The sequence below is a fragment of the Taurulus bubalis genome, assembly GCF_910589615.1.
Source record: "Taurulus bubalis genome assembly, chromosome: 17".
Lineage (NCBI taxonomy): Eukaryota > Metazoa > Chordata > Actinopteri > Perciformes > Cottidae > Taurulus > Taurulus bubalis.
Window position 1 is genome coordinate 6,548,529 of NC_136605.1, and position 20,139 is coordinate 6,568,667.

The 20,139-nt window shown below is 48.7% G+C and overlaps 1 protein-coding gene across 1 annotated transcript in view; it reads left to right on the top strand.

The window, feature by feature from the left end:
• Positions 1 to 572: 572 nt before the first annotated feature.
• Positions 573 to 20,139, top strand: part of smurf2 (SMAD specific E3 ubiquitin protein ligase 2) — a gene marked incomplete at its 5' end in the record, with an annotated part of 37,879 nt that continues 18,312 nt past the window's right edge. The window contains 3 exons of the mRNA XM_079232595.1: positions 573 to 624; positions 15,471 to 15,509; positions 16,966 to 17,074. Of these exons, the coding sequence (XP_079088721.1) occupies positions 573 to 624; positions 15,471 to 15,509; positions 16,966 to 17,074 (200 nt within the window). The remainder of the gene's footprint in view (positions 625 to 15,470; positions 15,510 to 16,965; positions 17,075 to 20,139) is intronic.

A 20,139-nucleotide genomic window follows, 5' to 3' on the forward strand; every position in this document is an offset into this window, starting at 1 on the left:
GGTAGCTGCGTTTACTTAAGCCATCAAAGTAAAACAAAATATAAATTGTGACTGCTCATCACCAACTCGGACACACAGGGACCTGTTTGTGTGTGGATAACATTGAGGTGCCACATGTTGGCCCCCCGCCCCCCGGAGTGGTGTGTCGTCACCGGGCAGCTCCCAGCAGCAGCAGCCTCCTGAAGCGGGATCCTCACCGGAGGCTCCACACTTCAACTCGCGGCGAGGAGCAAGCACCGAGTCTGCTCCCGAAGATGTGAAGGCACAACCCCGCGTTCCTGCGTCGCAAACCCGCTGCCCGTCCGCCCGCGTCACCGGGCAGAAGTCGGTCGTAGTAAACGGTCGCGGTTCATTTCTCTCTTTTTTTCCTTTTTTTTTTTGAGCGTGTCATTTTTTTTTCGTTTTGTGAGCGATCGCTATGGCAGTTCAGTTCACATCCGGGCCACAATGCCTTGACTCCATTATTGTCTAAAACTGGCGGAGAGGTTGATGAACCTTGTTATTTTATTTTTTTAACAGTTAACGACACGTTTTTTTTTATTACGAGTAGTGGAGGCTGGACCCAAGAGGAGATGTCTAACCAAGGAGTCCGGCGGAGCGGCCCCGTGAAGCTGCGATTAACAGGTAGCGACGCTTTTAAATCCCCCAAGTATATTCACACACACTCACACACTCTCTCTCTCTCACACACACACACTAGCGAGGGAGGGAGGCTCCGTGTATTTGCTGGATGGGAACCGTTCCCATGGCGCCGGTTCTTCCCCCGGGGTTTCCACGGCTTTGTTAACCGCTACAGTGCATTTCAAACCTCAGTTTTCACGGGGTTGGCTACCATGGCAACATTGGCCGGTTGGACCGGTACACGCGGCACAATTCTGATATTATTGTTCTTGGAAATAGTCGTAACCCCTGTGACTGTCGCCACTATCCAGCACCAGCAGCAGCCATAACACGGTTGTAGCTCATATACGCGGTGCTGAGCGGGTTTCTCGCCTCCAAAACGTGGGTTGACGTCTCGCGTGTCAACGTAACCGGCAACACGTAGCTACACCTCTGCGACGTCAGAGGGCCACCTGACTGACGTCATCACGCTGCTCTGCTGCCGGACAGGCTCACGAAAGTTAGCTTAGCCGGACAGCCCGTCAGCTAACATAGCTATAGTGGAACCTTCATGCCGGGACCATGTCGGTGGAGGTGACAGTCCGCTCCACGGGTCACAAGTCTCCAGCTGCAGGCAGCTGCCTCCTCTTGTGGTTAAAACAGGTCCCCGCTGAGTTGTAACGTTGTTGCTGCAGTGTAACTGCATCCTCTTTAAGAAGCATTCTGCTCAGACTCCAGCATTACAGCATTACCCTCTCCAGCTGTTTGGTTTGTGCCTTTTTTAACAAAAACAGCAGAAAGGTTTACATGAGAGCCCACTGTTTTGACTGGGAGGAGAGGCCCGACAGCTGCACTCTTTTGATGTACGTCCAGGGGTCTGACCTGAAACTAATATCCCATGGCAGTCTCTTCTATCAGGAGTGCCCAAATTAAATATTTGATCTGTTTTTGATAGGAATAAGTGGGAGCGACCATGAGGGGTTTCAATGAGCTGCAGATGGAAGATGGCTAACGACGTCAAGCTCTCAGCTACATGTATTTATTTAGTTGTCGGAAGTCATTCACGGGTCAATATTGAATGAGAAACATTGGATAAAAAAAAAAAAAGTTTTCCAGCATTCATAAAATCATGTATACACAATATATAATAGTATGAAAAGAAAAAAAGTTATGCCCAATGCTTTCATGTTGAAGTCCAGAGTCTGTTAGTTTGTCACGGACCGCCGAGGTCTCCTGGTGGAATGCTGGGAATGTGAGTCCACACTGTGACAACTAGCGGGAGCAGGACCTCACAGACCACCTCTCCTCCTGACACTTAGCGAGCCGGCACGCCCTTACAGGCTAAATATCACCCCCCCCCCCCTTTAAAGTATAATATTATTACTCCCTTTGCATGATTCTCTGTCTGCATATCTGTCAAGGGGGCGTATATTTCTTTCATAAATGATGTAATATTGTGCCATGTCTGTTGCTGGAGGGCAGCGCGGGAAAGGAAGCTCCATAGGAAGGACCGCCGTCTGGCGGGCCGAAAGCCCAAGACCTCATGACACACTGTCGTTACTTGTTTCTTTGTTTAGCGCCGCACAGCTGTGTGTACGAGGCTGATCATCCTGCTGGCGAGCAACGGGTCCGGAGAGTGTGATTGCGACGTTGTAGCTGCAAGTTGTCATCTGCAGTCGGGGAGAGATTTTGACACACGGCTGCAGATGAATCTGTTTCCTGGCAGGTTGTGAACGAAGGGCCGCTACGTTTAAACAGGCCCGTAGCTGTTTGTGCTGTAGGCGTCTCTCCTTGCTTACAACCCCACCGGTCCATTTGAACCAGATGTTGCAGATGTTTGCCATCTATTAAACTGGGGGGAAAAAATAATATGGCAAGCGAGCTGCTAAAACTAACACTCGGGGTGAGAATTGCCCCTTGACAATCCGCGGGACATGTTTCCATCATGCTCTACAGCTGATCACTTTTAAAAATGTCAGTCACACACACACACACACACAGATGTGGCTCCAGTGGCACAACACTGCATGATCCGCCTGGCCATGGATCGCATAGTTCGCGCCGCTTTTCTTGCCACTGTAAGTTTAATGGGTCACCGAGTTCCCCTCAACTGCGATTGCAGGAAAGGGAACGCGTCCTTTCAACCCGTCTGTGACTCACAAGTCTTGTCACACAGAAGTGTAATCAGACTCCTTAAAAAAAAGAAGAGTGAGAGTCATTGACGTTCAGTCTTTACTCCTTTTGCATACATTTTTCCGCCCAGAAAGATGTGCAAACGGAACACAAAATTATCTGATGTGTGATTGAATTCCTGCTCCGATTCAGATTCTTGACGTTTATTGCCCTTTTCGTGTCTCAGCTTTGGACTTTACATGTGACTTGTGAAGCATATGGTTTGCTCGTCTGAATTCTTTGGCGCGCTGCGGACCAGCGAAGGGAGCTATCTCAGTGGGATTCCCTAGAATTCTCCATTCGCATTCCCACTTCTTCCTCTCTGAGTCACCCCACTTCTTTCCGACTGTCAGCCCCCCCTCTAACCCACCAGTCCAAAGCAGACAAGTCCAAAGCATATTCCACTCCCACCCTCGCTAACCGAGCTCACGGATCCTGTTTACTGTCCGATGCGCTCTCTGTGTGGGTCATTGTCTTTTCCTTCTCAGTTCATCAGTTGCAAAGGAACAGGATTCTCCAAACAGGAGGGCCAGCGCTTTTATTTTTGATGAAATAGTTGCAAATCGTCCCCGTTCCCTTTCCCCCTCGTAGGAGGACTGGCAGTTGAATGGACACAGATGCTGCTTGAGAATAAAGCTGACTTATTTTGAAGATGCAACAAAGGCCCTGGGGTTTCACACTGGCCCTCTGTGCGGGCCGGAGTGAAAGGCTGAGGGCGCTCAATGCAGCTTGGTCTGACTGTAGTCTACAGATTAGGGAGAAGGGGGGGGGTCTTTGGTTGATCGAAGAAGAAACCCCCCCCCCCCCCCCCCCCCACAGCTGGGTGCAGATAGGGCTGTGGAGGCACAGGACCCGGTGATCAAGACCGTTTTAATGTGGTCTGAGTTACCGGCTCTTGGTACCTTCATGTGGTCTGAGTCAGAGCCGTGTTCACCGCGTGGCTGCATGGAAGGGATTTGGGCTTCATCTGGGTGTTCAGACAGGATACATGGTAAATACACAGGGATCAGCTGCATGTGGTTGAACCACGGTTGGCCCGATTTGGCTCATCATGGACATGCATTTTTAGCAAACTTGTTTTGAACGTTTCGCTTTTAACAAGACGTGGAAAGAAAACCGTCGGGAAAAGCAAAAGAAACCAGGGGATAGGAGGAATCAGAAGGCGAACGTAACAAACAATCACTGCACGTCATTTGTAAACATTTTCCTTCCCCGCGCGGAGAGCCTCCCCCGTCATTTCAAATGATTCCATCAATTAATGGACTGGCTGGGGGTTATCTTTCCTGTTGGTTCAGCTGCTCTCCAATGAGGACAAAGCCTTGTGCGGTTGGTCTGCCCTCAACCGCCGCCAGCAACGGCCCCGAGGAGACCAGATGTAGCCGGGGGGGGAGGAGGAGGAAGTGCTCCGCGGACCCCGAACACTTGTCCAAACGTCACCCCTGACAGGTGGGGAGCAGAACCGCCCAGGAACCCCTCTTTTTTAGGTTCCCCTGTTATAATAATAACGTGAAGAATTGCCGTGACTCTGCAGGACCTGAGACATGTGTGTCTCTGTCCCATCACTGTATTATAACAGCGTGCCAAAGGTTTGTGGGCAGCATCCGTGGTTTGGGGAGATTGTCTCTTCCTGACCAGCGGAGCATCGTGACTTCAGGGTGGCTGCTTTGTAACATTAACAACAGATCATATGCCCCCGTGTCCACACATCCTGTCTCACTCGGAGGCCGAGAGAACAGAGAGAGTGGCCTGTTTACACTGGACTGTCCTACAGCAGGGACCCACAGGGATACATGGAGCGCTTGGAGCTCAAATCATTTTGAAACCCAGCCACCCCCCCCAGTATATCCACATTTTGAGTCAATAATGGTTAATGGTTGAAGTAGTTAGCTTAAAATAATGAATGATTCAGGACTCCAGACTGCAGTTCATGACTCTTACTATCCTTGTGATGAGTTTTCTATTGCTCGTGTAATAGTCTTACTGGTTTTGAACCTTTTTTAATTTTTATTTATTGAATTTGGCGCGTTCTAAGATCCACTTAGCTGTTACCGTGTTCCAAAAATGAAGCGGTCTGTGGCGGATTATTCTATAAAGCAAAAGAGGAGGAGGAGGGGGAGGAGGAGGGGGAGGAGGGGGAGGAGGGGGAGGCTGGTGGTGATGAAGACACAACGAGAAGTTCTGACTCACGAGCCACTGATGATGAAAGTGATGAACCAGCAATGAAAGAAGTACAAAGACATTTTAATTCAGTACATCATTTAATCAAATAAGCAAATATGCAGGTGTATAATCAAGAAAATGTACTTTAAGAAAGAAAGAAAAAGTATTCACTGTTCAGCCGAACTAAAGTTATTACAGTATTATATATTATTATTACAATTATTATTATTATTGTTGTTGTAGAAACATGTAAGCCTTAACATTGTAGCCTGCTGTCATAGAGCTAATTTAATGAATGTTTACTGTATAAAAATGTGTTGTATTATCATTATTAATAAATGCAGTGATGTACAAACTCCAACATTTGTTCCATTGTTTCCACCCTACAATTTAGCGCGTCCTCTTTTCAATCTGCATTTCTGTCGTCGGCATGCTGGAAGCTGTTCATAGCCATTCCTAAAGAATTTAAATGAGCGCGGCGTATTCAGCCGGGATGAGTCACGAGACTTCACATCTCGGCTCAGGATCTATACGCCGCTGGCCTCCGGTAGCGCTGTCGGGAGGAGGAAAGAGAGCGGCAGTCTTTGGCCTCGGAGACGTGCTAATCCTCCTGGGTGGTTTGGGGAAAGACCTTCTTCAAAGGCCGGCTCTGTTAACCTGGCTGTGGTGGTTAATGGGTCAAAACTGGATTAGCGCTGAGCGTGAGGGAGGGGAGCTCATTCTTGTCCGCGGGCTGTTATCCTATCACTCTGCCTGGCTGTTCTCCATGCGGCCCCAGACCCTTCGGATTTCTTGCCTATTTCCCAAAACTAGTGCTCCCTTTGAAGTTCGAAGCTCCACTTGAGGGTACTTTTTTTTTTTTTTTTATCCGAAGCGGCTGCATGCATCACCCACTGCCGAGCTCTAACCCTGTTGGTCTGCAGTTTATTTAGAGTCTGGATTGCATGATGGGAAACGCTTTCCGCGACTCCAGAGGGTTGCTGCGCAAAGTCTGCTCAATGGTCTCAAATTATGTCACTTGAGTCGGCGGCTGTCGACTCGGGGCTGAAAATCACAAGTTTGTAAATAAAAGGAAATCTGCGGCTGTGGAGTTTAAGTGGCCGTTCAAATGTCGCACCGTCAAATCCTTTGGTGTCAGTGTTAGCCGCGCGGCAGAGCGGCGCCGTTCCCAAGGGCCTATTTTTCAGAGCACGGTGGCTAGTTACATTTTTGGAAAGCTGCACACGTGACGAGGACCGTCCACTCACAGCTGGCCGATATCTTTTTCTGTTTGTCGTAAATATCCGACAACGTCAAACACACGAAGGAAAAGTCAATCCATTTGGTGCAGGACCACACGGAGCTCTCACATCTGTTCCAGGTTCCACCGAATATTTTCCTTGCTCCCTTTGCCGTCCAATAACGTCCCAACATCCGGTTGAGAAGGTCAGCTAAACTTACAAAAACACATAGAGCGGTAAAGCTACTGTTTCAGGTACTTTGGATGGAAAGTAGACACACAAATGTGAACGGCCCCTGAAGAAGTGAGCTCCTCAGACCTCTGTGGCCTCCCCTTCATCTCCGCCTCAGGCTCGAGGCCAGGAGCATAACACACCGAATCTCTGACGCTTAACTGTAGGCGGTTGAGTTGCATCGTGGGTAACGTAGGCGCAAAATGACGAACGTGTGGAATCACGCTGTCCATGTCGTGGGAGCTTAACGCTCCTAGTTCACACTGGTGTGCTGGAATGATAGCCGTTATTTAGATTTGTAATCACCATACTGGTCAATGTTCCTCCTCTGGAAGGTTAAGATGGAGCAGTCTGCCAAGAGGCCAGGGCGTTCCTGCCCAGCTGTCTGATGATGAAGGAAGGTAACTTGAGAATGATTCTCCAACGTGAGGCTTTAAACCTGGACGGACACGGGTTGATGCAATTAACTCTGACTAACCTCAAGCAGATGGGGAGGGGCTGGTGCGAAAGCCGCAAGACGCCAACAGCTGACCGAAAGGCGTCCGTCCGTCCGTGCCTCGGCCTGACGTTTGAGCCCCTTCAGTCCTCTGAGGAGACGGGATCAGAAGATGTTTATATTCACACCGGATCACATTTCAAATGCCGAAGTCGGACAAATACACCATAGGACATTCCTGCGTAGTAAAAAAAAAAAACGTTGGGCTTTATGCTTCCTAACACTCTTGGACCCAAGAATCCCAAATATGTACGGAGGCCCGTGGGGAGACCCGATCCATTGTTAGCGGGATATTCATTAGGAGAATATTCTTATAATCCAAACGTGTGAGTGCCAAATATCGGATGATTCAGCTCTCAGGCAGATGCTGCAGATGTTCAGAAGTGTGACCGAACATTTACTCTCGCTCCGTTTTTCATTCTCCTCACATCAACACTTTGTTTGTTTTTTTAAACGAAATTTGAAAGCTCATGTTTAAAGATCCGTATGGAAAATAGCTTGCGGGTTTAAAAGCTCGATCTTGTATGTACCTGGACATAGTTTTCAAGAAAAAAAAAGGTGCCAAACATTCTCAGCTCACGTGATGATTTTCTTTGACATGTATATCCTTTTTGATTTTTAGACATTTGGTGGAGCATCAGACATTTGGAGACATCTTTGCAGTTGGAATGGATATAATCAACGATTCATCTGGCAGCTCTATGCTCAAGACATGGTAGCAGACGTGCTGTGATCTCCGATTACGACAGGATTACTGTCCCGATTCTGAAAAGGCGAAGGGTCCTCTCAGTCCAACACATTCACTGGCAAGGCACACCGTATAAAAAAAATAGGGAAAATACGACCGGGTGGTAATGATGTAACACTGCTCCGAGATGAAGTTGTGAAATCATTCCTAGAAACTGAAAACTGCCCAGGATTGGGAGGGAGAGGAGGGGGGGAGCAAAGGCGGCATTTCTGGCCTTCACCACAGGCGGTGTGGTGTGGGGGTCCTGGCCTTCTGTGGAACAGGTTGGTACAATCCCAACCCCTCCGCTGCAGAGCTCGGTCCGGGCCCCATTGCATCAGAGCGGGCCAAGCAGCCCGGGGAGCCGAGCATCCACCAAAAACCGCACCGGAGTCCTGGCCAACAGCAGCGCAAGCTTGCAGAAGCCGAAAGGGGCTGCGTTACGACTTCTCACTTAGCGGTGGCAGCGTGGAAGACTTCACCCGCCCTGGAGGCCTCTCCTCTCCGTTAGGAGCGCCGTATCCCGCCGAGAGGGTGACGTGCTACACAGGGGTAACACGTGCCACAAAAAAGAATTGCCATTGTGGCACGGTTTCCCACTATTTTCTCGAGCCCAAAATAGTCGAGGTAGACTCCTCTTATTATGCAATTACTGTGCAGCGTATCGCGGAGGGAAACGGTGACGTGAGATGGATGAAATGTTCCCACACCAACAGAGCTGCCAGCCTCTTTCCTTTCACGTGTGTGTGGCGGAGTTTCCCCCCATGGAGTCAGACAGGTTGTTTTTTTGCACACGGAGATGAACTCCTCACTTCACCTCAGCCGGTGAATTAGTTACATGCGTGCATCTTGGTATCGGCCAACGGTCCAGAGCCGAACTTGTGTTCAGTTTGTTGTCATAGACGACTTAAGGACAGCTGCAAATATTGAACTTGAAGAAGCTGGTGCCAGATAATCTTTGGAATCGTTGCATGTCTCATCCTGTTTGCATCAGATTGTACTCGATCATCACCACCTGGCTGTCCGTCCAATCAAGTGTCCGCCTCTATTCATCTGTCACTCAGCAGCTTTAACTCTTGAACTGTTGGAGGGAAAGAAACCTCCACTGGGTTCCAGCTGCCTACGTTCCGCGTCATGGAACAGGAATCCTTTAGAACAAAACCATCGTCTAATAATCGCCGGGCTTTGACCCCTCGTCGGCCTTCTAACGCCGCCGAGCGATCTCTCGTCACTCCCCCAGCAGGTGCTGGTGGTGGATTATGATGTATGGCTTCCCTTTAGTCTCGGCCCTCCGTCCGCAGGGGGATATACATGTCCTCTATCTTCTTTTTCCTTCAAGTCCGCTGCTTTTTTCTTTTTTGAGTTTCTTCCAGTGCTTCTGGTCACGGGGAGTTGGTGCAACAGATGTCCCCAGACATCCTTTTACTGGAGTGTGTAACAGGAGTCCTGGGAATTGTCTGTGTTTTGCTTTGCGCCATTTAATGCACGTCACAGGGACTATGAGCTTCCTAATACGTTTCGCTGCTGGTTTCCTCTCCGCTCGGATCGTGCTTCCTCTCGCTCGGGGCACGTGTGGGAAGGAGATGGAGCATGTCTTTGAATGCCGCTGTCCATTTAAAAAAATATATACCCCCCCCCCCCCTTCTGCTTTTTTGAAGTGTTCCTTTTCTGTTTTCCTCTCGCTATAAAAATGATGCACAAGGAGATTTCATTACTCTTTTTTTCCTCTTTCTAATTTCATAAATCTTGGAAATTGCATGTCTGTTTAGAGGTTTAGAAGATTTTCCTGGCAGTTGCTAGTTCCATGATCACTCTGCCACCAGGGACTCTAATATCTGTATTATGTGACCAGAAGGAATCTTATCAGATGTTCACATTGCATAAGTGAATCTGCCGAGATGTAAAAGCCTGCCAGAGAAGGGATATTTTCTCGGTGTCCACAAGTCAATTTGCCTTAACCGCCTGCGGCCCGTGAAGAGTCGGCCTCGTCTGAAATCCTAGCCGGCTTCCTCGCTCCATCCTGCCTGGCTGAAGTTAAATGGTGTCGCCAGGTCTTTTTGAAAAAGTAACCCACTTTAGTCGTGAAGAGGGCGGCTCTGGCTGAATGGGTGCTGTGGTTGCCTCTGTGGCGGACGCACTGGACCTTCCCCGGAAAGCCTTTTAATTCAGCCATCATTCACTGTCGTTCTGCAACACGGGGTTCGCACAACAAGGGTTCTGGAGGAGACGCTTCTAGGTGTTGTTATATTCATTCATTGTTTCCTTTTAAAGCCCTTGCTTTACCGATATGCTACTTCCAAAAGACCATCGGGGCAGAGTTTGTAGGGCTGGCTGTCTCCGATTGGTCAAACACGGATGCGCAAGGGGAACTTTCAGCTACTGGTTTAGTTCATCAGGCTCCGAGTTGTTCTTTAAAAAAAATACAAATTGGAAACTGGGTCATAGAGATTAGCAGGAGACGGCTAGAGAACAGGTTCACCAGCACTTGTCAGCCATAATCGCCGTTTTTTTCTCTACCTCCCTTGTAGGTTTTAAGTCTCACGGAGGCCGGGGAGGACCGGAGAGGAGAGCGTGGGTGGGAGGAAGCCTTTTGTTGATAGAAGAACAATGCTGCGCATGAGACGGACGGCCCCCGGGGGCCCGAGTCAAAACAGGGCAGACAGGCGAACAGGCAGACCGGCAGAGGTCTGGAGGAGGAGGGGGGCTTACCGTTCCCCCGAAGATGTGTCAGACTGTCTGGCGGGTCGGGTCAGCGCACTAGACTGGAGGAACCAGGTAGACAGGAAGGGAGGTTCAGACCGGGGTCACCGTGAGCTGGCGGGGCCGCAGACGTCTGTTTAGGTTCACACGCCGTTGTGATTCCACGTAACGAGAAGATCGGCTGATATTTTGAAACGCCTCCGTCTCCCCCCCTCTCTCTTATTAGGCCGCGCTTCCAGACAGATTTTGACTTTGGATGGTGATGGTGTAATATTAGCAGGCGAGTTGTTCCCCCCCCCCGCCACACACACACACACACACACACACACACACACACCGTTTCCCCAACAGGCTACAAACACGCTCGCTCTTTTCTTTTCCCATGCTACGCCGTGTGTGCGTTTACGTCTGTGTGTGTGTGTTAGGTATGTGTGTGTGTGTGTCGGCTCACAGCGGACAAAAGTAGGCCCCCACTTCCATTTTGTCTCCAGCGATTGCTACCATAGTTACCCCCTCGCCCCCCCAGACCCCAGACGTCACGTGACCTCTCCCTCCCCAGGTGTTTGGCTGGCCTCTGGCCGGGCTTTCATTGATTCGCCTGCACAGTGGGGCTCTTTGTGCGGCGGCCTGTGAGAAACCGGGCCCGTCCTCTCCCCACAGGTGGAGCTTTAACTTCACCCCAAAGTGTCTCTCTCGGCTGAGGAGCTGCTGCTTCTACTGTTTTTGATATTTGTTTTTTTATCAAGAGACAGGGCCGGCAAAGGAAGGAGCCGAGCAAAAAATCGAGCTGATGAATCAGTCGTGTGAGGGTTTTGTTTAGCTCTGGGCAGCGACGTGGAAAGCCATTATGTGACTAATAAGCGGCAGCCAGCGGGGAGCTCTCACCCACGACACCCCTGCTCCTCACGTGAGCCGCCAGGTTATATCTCCACTCCGCCACGGACACGATTGCCAAATTATCGTTGCAAAAGTCCGCTCTGGTCTCCAATACGTCTGCAAGTGGAGGAAGTGTCTTTGTTTATTGTTCTTCTTCTTCTTCTTCTTCTTTTTTTTTTTAAATGTCCGTGCCCGTCTCAGCGCCGCAGTCTCCGGCTGTGTGAGGCAGCGAAGACCGGAATGAGAAACACAGGCGACACAGAGAGACCCTTCTCTCAGCCTCGCCTCGAGACTTGCGGTCGCCATGGCGACGGAGGATTTCGGATGGGCGGAGGTGATGCGCAGGCAGGGGGTGGGGAGGTCACATGCTGCTTTTTTTTCCGGAGTGTGTATGTGTGTGTGTGTGTGTGTGTGTGTGAGAGAGAAAGTTCGAAGCCGACCAGGAGTGTGATGCTGCAGTCATCTCCTCACTTCCTGCTCATTACGCTCCCGATGGATCAAACTCATTTCTTCTACTGATCGCACAAAATGTGTGCTAATTTTTTTAAGTGTACAGTTTAAAGACTATTCAATCACACAAATGAAAATATAGTTCAAGCTAATGTCAAATTGGAAACTTCACTCGATTTATTATGATGACAAATAGATGTATTGGCAGAAAATGAATCCAAACTAATCTGAAGGTCCATTACTCCGTGAAGCCAGACTTCTTTCTTCACTGCCATGATTTGCTACTTTTCTGTCATATGATAGTAATTAGAATTTAGCAGTTTTGGGGAAAGCGAGTTTGCTTTCACGTGGCGACTCTGAACATCGTCTCACCTCGACTATCGACTCCCCGAGAGCAGCGGCGTGTACGAAACACCAGCTGGCGTCTGAAATGAGCTTTTTGACGTTTTCGCGTTTCCCCATCATTTGTTCGGTGCCGTGTGTGTGTGTGTCCCTCACATTGTGGGGTTGACTGTGAGTGTGTGTGCTGACGTATGTGTCTCTCTCCCTTTTTGATGTACGGGGAGAGAGAGAGAGAGGGAGAGGCACGTAATTGTACTTGTCGGTGTGAGCGTGAGAGCGGCGGTCCAGGGTGACCAATAAAACAGCAGATTTACGACGCTGCCCTGGAGGTGAACGCTCGCCCACTTCCTTTTCTCGGGGAAGGCTTCTGTCATCACGACCCACTTCCCCGTAACGGCGTAACATTTTGGGGCACTCCTTTGTGTGCTGGCGAGGCCGAAGAGGCCCGGACATTTTTATTAGTGTCGTTATATGAAGCGTTTTTTGGCGCCAGGAAAAAACATCATATGTAATGGACTATGATGTGCTGTTGGGTTATTTAGCGTCTGATGACTGAAATCCTCGGGCTGAATGAAATGTTGTCATCATCGGATAAAAAATATGACGCTTCTTCTTTCAGTGTTTCCCTCCTTTACACTTTACACCCTCCTGCCTGCCCTACATTCATATCGCCCTCTCCAGTTTATTTATAATCATTTCAGAAGCGGCTTTCCCACACTTCCAGGTAAAACATCGTCATTAGAGACTTTTACAAGCCGGAGGTGTGTTAGGCATTCAGATTAATGCAGACAAAAGGGGCGGAGAGGAGGAAGCACGAGGAAATGTAGAGAAAGAAAAGACTGCAGTTCTTCAAATGACCACTTGAGGCCGGCTCCAAAAGCGAGTCAGTCCCCATAGACCTCAATGTTAAAATGCTCAACTTTACAGCAGAAATAAACATGTTTACAGCCGGGTACAAACAACGTTTTTTGGTCTCTATTGCTAATTTCCCCGTTCATGACAACTGCATGGGGGATGAAGGCTACTTCCATATGTTATACAGTCCATGATGATACACCTCTGTGTTAAATGTTACATTTAAGCTTGTGCACCAGCATGCTTTTTAAAGAACGTCAGCTCGGATCTATCGAGTCTCTTCCAGACGTGGTGGACGATGTGTCCTCCCCGAGCAAACTGCTATTTCTTCTGGTGAAGTTGCTCCACAGAGCTGCGTGAGCAGGACCTTCCACTCCGCTGCTGCGTGTTTCACCTGCGTCTTTATAATGACACGCGTTTGCGACATAAAATCCCAAAATAAATGCTCCCACAGTTATACTTAAAGTAAAGGTCAACTCGGGTCTATGCGTGTGTCATCCGAGGATTTCCTATTGACCGTCTTCCTCCGTGTGCGGTGACGGCTGGATGGTGACGGCTGGATGGTGACGGCTGGATGGTGACGGCTGGATTCCGCTGCGTCCTGATTGCCGTCCTCTCGCTCGGCCTCAGACTCCTAATTGGCTTCCCTGCCACCACTGTCTCTCTGCGTGTGCCATACCAGCGTTTTATTTCTCTCTCCGTGTTTCCAGCTGTTATCCGGCCCCCATGAATGTTTTCACAAGGAGCCTATATAGGTGTAACTATGTAGTTGCCGCGTCGTGTCTCAATTTGTCCTTTCTGTTGCCTCTTTGTTCCCGTCTGGGCTTTGAGTGCAGTGGTTTGTTTCCACGGCCTTACCTTACCTTACCTTACCTTACCTTACCTTGCCGCAGAGGTATATTTCCCATTGGTTCACTATTCTTTTCTCTTCACCTCCTGTGGATTTATTGCATTGTGACTTCTAGACGAGGGAACACGGTGCTCAATGTTTTTTCCCCCTCGCCATCAAATCCCATTTTTTCTTTTTACATCACGCACGTGTTGAATTAGATCAGTGGAGAGTAGAGAACAAGTTGTGTCAGGGGCCTGTGTGTGTGTGTGTGTGTGTGTGTGTGTGTGTGTGTGTGTGTGTGTGTGTGTGTGTGTGTGTGTGTGTGTGTGTGTGTGTGTGTGTGCGCACAGGCTCGTCTATGTGTTCAAGAAGAGCCCGACAGAAAGCGATGCATACCAGATGTTTCAGAAACGAGGTGGGTTTCACTGGGACGTAACACATTCCCAGGGATGTTTGCGGGAAGAAATTCTCCCTCATCTGTCGGGCATGTTCTGCACCTCCCTCCTCCTTCTCCTCCTCCTCCTCCTCCATCCACCCAGGAGGGTATGCATTCAGTTCACTCTTCTGCCTTTTTGATCCTCCTACTGTGATGCCTCCATGGTGTCCTTGTCATTAAACCCACAATTGTGTGTTTGTGTCCTGTAAACACCACGCATACATAGAACAAAAACTAGGGATTTGTGTATTTTAATTTCGTCGACACGGCACTCAAAGTCCATCCTCTTGTTTCATGGCGGGCAAAAATTGTTCCAGCTCCGGCCTGAAGGGATTCAGGGTGATATTCGATATGATGTGTGTGTGTCTGAGTATGTGTGGCTGGGGACGGGGAGGGTAGGGGATGCAGATCGAATGGCTTAAGTCTGCCACTATGGGTGTGCCTTGTGTCTATTTGATTTAGCAATGTCTGAGCGCTCTCACCTGCACATGAGGGGAGCGGGGAAAAGACAGACGGCTAGGGCTGCAACGTATCGTTGTTCTGTGGTCTTCAATCAATCAATCAGTCGTCACTTTATCTTCCCTGACCTCCCGTTGCGTCTGCAGGCCTGAAGCCGGACCAGACGGCCCTGGAAGGTGTGACATGAGCTCATGTGGCAGCGGGACGCCTGTCACAAGGCAGCTGTCGTGTTTAGACCGGTCTGCTACGACGTGAACAGAACCAGCCCCAACGTGTTTGCTGTCTGGATGCGGTTTGTGGCTAAATAACAGACAATATTTGGGGAGTAGACTCATCCTCCACGGTTTCACCGCTTCAGAAAAGCTCTTCATACATATTTGGGCGACAAGCTGATTTATTACCCGGACAGGTAAATTACAAAAAGATAGGAATCAAGAGTAGAAAAAGACAAGATTAATGACATCTTGTCTTGCTCATCCGTCCACGCATACACAGGAGGAGGGTGGGAGTGGCTCTGCCTCGTCACCACGGCAACCGCCTCCCTTTAACAGGGTCGACCTCAGGCTGCTTTGGGAAAGGGGGACATGAGTGACCCTTTTTCATACGCAAGTCTTTTTATTCTAACGATACAATGAGTGTTAATTTCCAAAGCAGTTAATTTGCTTCAGCTGATGAGGTCTTGATGAGGCCGGGAGACGGGTTGCGCAATCTGCCCCCCAAATCGGCTGCAGTGCTGTTGTCTTCCTGCTTGAATCATGACAAATCATTTCCACATCCCTTTTCTAACGAACACAGCTTCTCAAGAAAAACTAAAAATACCCCCCAAAAAAGAAAGAAGAAAAAAACCCTGACTTACTGCTTTTGGTTTTAATGTTAAATTAACGTTCAACTCTTCTTTTCATTCTCTTTTTCAGTCCTCTGCGCCAAAAACCTGGTGAAGAAGGACTTCTTTCGTAAGTATCTGCCGATCCCAGCTGTTCGTGATGACCCCGTGTGTGTGTGTGTGTGTGTGTGTGTGTGTGTGTGTGTGTGTGTGTGTGTTGTTGAAATGGAGACACACAAGGATCACTTTGGGATGATGAAGTTTGTCTTCCTTCAACGACACACTCGGGTCTCATCGTTGAGCCTTTTCATCAGAGAGGGATGTTTCGCTACACAAGTCCTCGTAAAGTGTTGTCCACATTGTGCGCAATTACTTTAAAGATTGACAAACTGTCTCTATAATAAAGTTTTGCACTAAGATACAGCGAGTATATTCCAACCTTTCTGCAGCCACTTCGCATCAAAACGCCCCCACGGTTCATTTTGTCCACCGAAGGCTGTTTAGCTCTGGTGTGTGGGTGTCTGACGTGTTGTGAGTGTTTGGGTGTGTTTGGGTCAGGCTGTCATGGTGAGTGAGCATGTAAAGGCCTTCTGCTCGCTCAGGTGGTTTCTGCGGTGCCCATTCCTGCCATTCCAGCGCCGGAGCTGAGCAAACATTCAGCGAGGGAGCCGGTGGAGAGCAGCTGCCACCGTAGATGGGTGTGTGTGTGTGTGTGTGTGTGTGTGTGTGTGTGTGTGTGTGTGTGTGTGTGTGTGTGTGTGTGTGCAAACATCTTTACACAAATACCGCAGGCCAACTCATACGTCACTTTCAAACATCTGCTGATAGAATGAGCAATAATCATGCAGTGTTCTTCTTTCTTAACATGTAGAAGAATAGGTACATACAGGGGGGGGGGGACGTGTACCCCCAACATCAATCCATTTAAAATATGTGTTGCATTAGTGCTGTTACAGTCAGAACCTCAGGCATCTCCTTTAATGGTAAGGATGTTTATTGTCATTGTAAAAACATACAACGAAATTAAGTTGGCGACTCATCAGTCAGTACAGCAGTAACAGGTAGAAACATGAAGACAGGACATTCTAATTTAAAACAAGACATTTAAAAATAAATAAAACATAAAACACAGGCATCAATGGCTTAAAAGTGAAAAAGTGTTGCGTTATTGTCTAATTAGTGAAGCTAATTGACTGTGTTGAAAAGTGCAATTTGGTTAAACTGACAAAGACGAAGGATGAACCTGAATGGAAAAACAAAAAAAAAAGGACCTTTGTGAAAACCTGTGAGGAGAAGCATCCCGTCATCTGCATAGTATGTTAATGACTCAAAATAAAAGGCGACCGTATTATGCCAGATTAACCTTTTTTTAAGGTTTTTTAAGTTACGGTTGAGTCAAAAAGCTCTGAAAGTAAACAATGGCAGCCGAACAACAGTGTTGTAGACGCCACATCATCCTCGTTCACCACCGCCTGTATGCAGCGCGCTCACGCCGCTGTGTTGTGTCTCGTTTCAATATCTGTCATTTATTCTTGGCGATCGTGGCTGAGCGCGGTCGTGGTGTTTTCCTCTCTCCCCCTCTGCAGGTCTCCCTGATCCCTTTGCCAAGGTGGTTGTGGACGGTTCGGGGCAATGCCACTCGACAGACACTGTGAGGAACACACTCGACCCCAAGTGGAATCAACACTACGACCTGTGAGTCCCAGACACCGTAACACCGCCATTCGCTTCTCACATCTGTTTTCAAAGAAACTATCAGATTCCTTTCTTGGTTTATTTGAATACCTCCCACCTTCCCAAAGACTCCATCTGATTTCAAACAGCGGTCTGAGGCCCAGGGCCATTACAATGCCTCACGATTTTTAACGTCTTTCTTGATTTAACCTCAATGAGTGAGCACACACTGCGAGGCGGCAGGCCGTGTCGTTAGCGGGACCTAAACAGGACCAGATGCAAACAGCTCTTGCATCTGGTCTCGCACTTATCCAGATATTATGTAATGACATCACCCTTCAGCACACAGCCGAGCGAGCCTGAAGACGTCCCTCTGAGCGGTGTGTAGAGAGACCGATAGTATTTTCTTCCATTGACTGAAACACGTGCATGTCTTGTTGTACTCTCGCTGCCTTTCCCCAAAGATGGTCTGTCCTGTGAAGGGAACCTGGGGGAAGAAGGAAAAAAAAAACAGAGCCGGGAGCGCGTGAGTGAAAATGCGAGAGTGAAAGTTTCCAGTATTCGCCCCGGTGTTTATCCAACCGCCACGCGCAGCCAGCCAGCGAGAGGAAGCACATGTCTCCGTTTGTTTGGTTGCTGGGGATACAGGACCCCCCTCTCTCTCTACGAGGCTGTTAAATTAGCAGCTCATGTCACATTCGACAAGAGGGGGGGGAAAAGTCATGTGTCTTCGAAGATGGATCGATTGGAGAAGGACTCACCGGAGCTTCTCTGTCCTAATTTGTCCCAGGGGCAGCGCAGACTCGGCTGACTGGAGTTTTATGTGCAAATGGCCGCCGTTTCTTTGCCAGTTTAACGTCCGCGTGCCCCCTTTTACTGTCCGAAGTGTTTATCGTCACGGCCCGGCAGAAGGACTCTCAGGCGTTTTAATTGAGCAGGCAAAAAAAAAATCTGTCTGGCCGGCTCACACTTATTCAAACGGGGCACCTGGTGTTCTGCCTGCGAGCTCGAGCATTAAAGCTGTTGGCAGGGACTCTTGTTTTCCGTTTAAGTCTGTGAGTGTGTGTGTGTGTGTGTGTGTGTCCGAGTTTCACTAGCCTGTGACCTCTGACCCTTACAGCATCGTCCCTCTGACGTCAGGCGGTCCACCGGCTGCCCCGCCTCTCGCACCAAAACTAGACGATCACCAACAACCTCAAACATATATATATGGATATCGTCGTGTTTAATGAAACATTAGCGTGACACATAACACTCTTGTCAGTTTGATGGACAGTGCAATTATACGTCATGTAATGATGTTTTTTGAGGGCCTTCGTCTTCAGAGGGAGTGTCACAAAGTGTGTTTTCATCATTTTCTTTGGAGTCTCCCTCCAGTCTGCACTCACTCGATCACGTTCGGTTAATTAGGAGCTCTTCAGATACGGTGTTATTAAGTTATACACCTGCAATGTTAAGCACAGAGGCTAGACTCAAATGATTAACGCCCACGCATCCATCCATTCTCCTCCCACCGTCCCGAGCTGAGCTGCTACGGAGGCACACCAGTCAGATCCTTGGTGTTAGTGTGCACGAGAATTAAGAGAGTGTAACAGATCTGTCAATCAATTCGAGAACATCTGCAGGCTCCAGTCCCGACCAGTGAATGTTAGTGTGTCGGGCCCTCCCACCCTTTTTTTTTCGTGCCGTTTGTATCGCGGATTGGGACTTGAGTGTTGCTGGAATGAAAACGCTATTCTTCCACTTTGACCATATGCTCTTGGCAGTAGCTTGCAGGGCAAAGCCAGTAAAAACGGTGCCAAAGATGCCTCTCGTACGAATGCAGTCTGCCATATAAAAGGATGTATTTAGAAAGCACATCTGACTCTTTAAATCGGCTGCTTTTCCCCTTTTTTATTGCAATTTTCCCATTGTCTCTTGTGCTGTGTGTGTGTGTGTGTGTGTGTGTGTGTGTGTGTGTGTGTGTGTGTGTGTGTGTGTGTGTGTGTGTGTGTGTGTGTGTGTGTGTGTGCGCGCTCTTGCCTGTGACTGGTATTAAAAATCTTAGCCAGACTAATGAATTTTATTGCGTGGAGGGTGATCCAGATGACTGGGGTTCGGTTATAATACTTCCCTCCCGTCACGTCTGTCTGACATTGCAGCTCTCGCTCACATCGCACCCCAGACAGGCATTTGGCATCGACTCAAAATGTCCAGACGTCTTACTCACAGCCCCATTGTTTCATATCCCTTTTGGTAAGCGGCATGATAATTACAGTGGGATGCAGTTCTGCGAAGCGTACCGATGATTGCTCCTAGACCGAAGGAGGGAGGCCACCCGAGCAGACGAGATACCATCGCAGCCTCGGCCCGGAAATGATCTGTCTGTCTGTACACAACATGAGTTACCTGACCGTGTTCTTTACCTGCACATCACTCGTTTGTCATGAAATGTTCTCCAGACATTCACGGTCCCCAGAGGGCGGACCCTCCCGACTTTAGTGGTCCCTTTTACCTCCCCTATTGTGCCACCATGGCGTTGAAGCGGAAAACAGAACAGGAACTCAAATCCACACGGCACGATGGTCAAAGCGGCGGCCATTTTTATGTAGCTAGCGAGCTAGCTAGCCATCCGTCTGCGGAGCTGCATCCACTGACGTAATGCTGTCACCGTAACAACTGTCAACAACCACCATTTCCTTTTGTGACGACCACGGAAAACAGTTCAATGTCCGTTCTACTCCCATCTGTTTCCATTTCATTATCACATTTACGTTCCCTCCCCATCTAGCGTCATAATAAAGTCACATTTGAACTGTCCAATACTTTGGTTTATGACCAAATACCTGCATGCATGTATGATGTTCCCATCATCCTCAGCTTTAGGCTCAAAGCATCTCAAGTGCAGCTCAACTTAGTCTTGTTATCATTGAGCGAGCGCTTCCTCTCGCCGTGCGACGCCGATCCACAATGTCGTCAGTTAGGAACGTAGAAAATGTGAGAAATACTGTGATTTTATTTTTTTTCCAGCAGATGTGATTGCGGTATTGTTTACAGTCGAGTCAACAAACTTCCCCTGAACTGCTTCAAAATAGTTTACTCAGAAG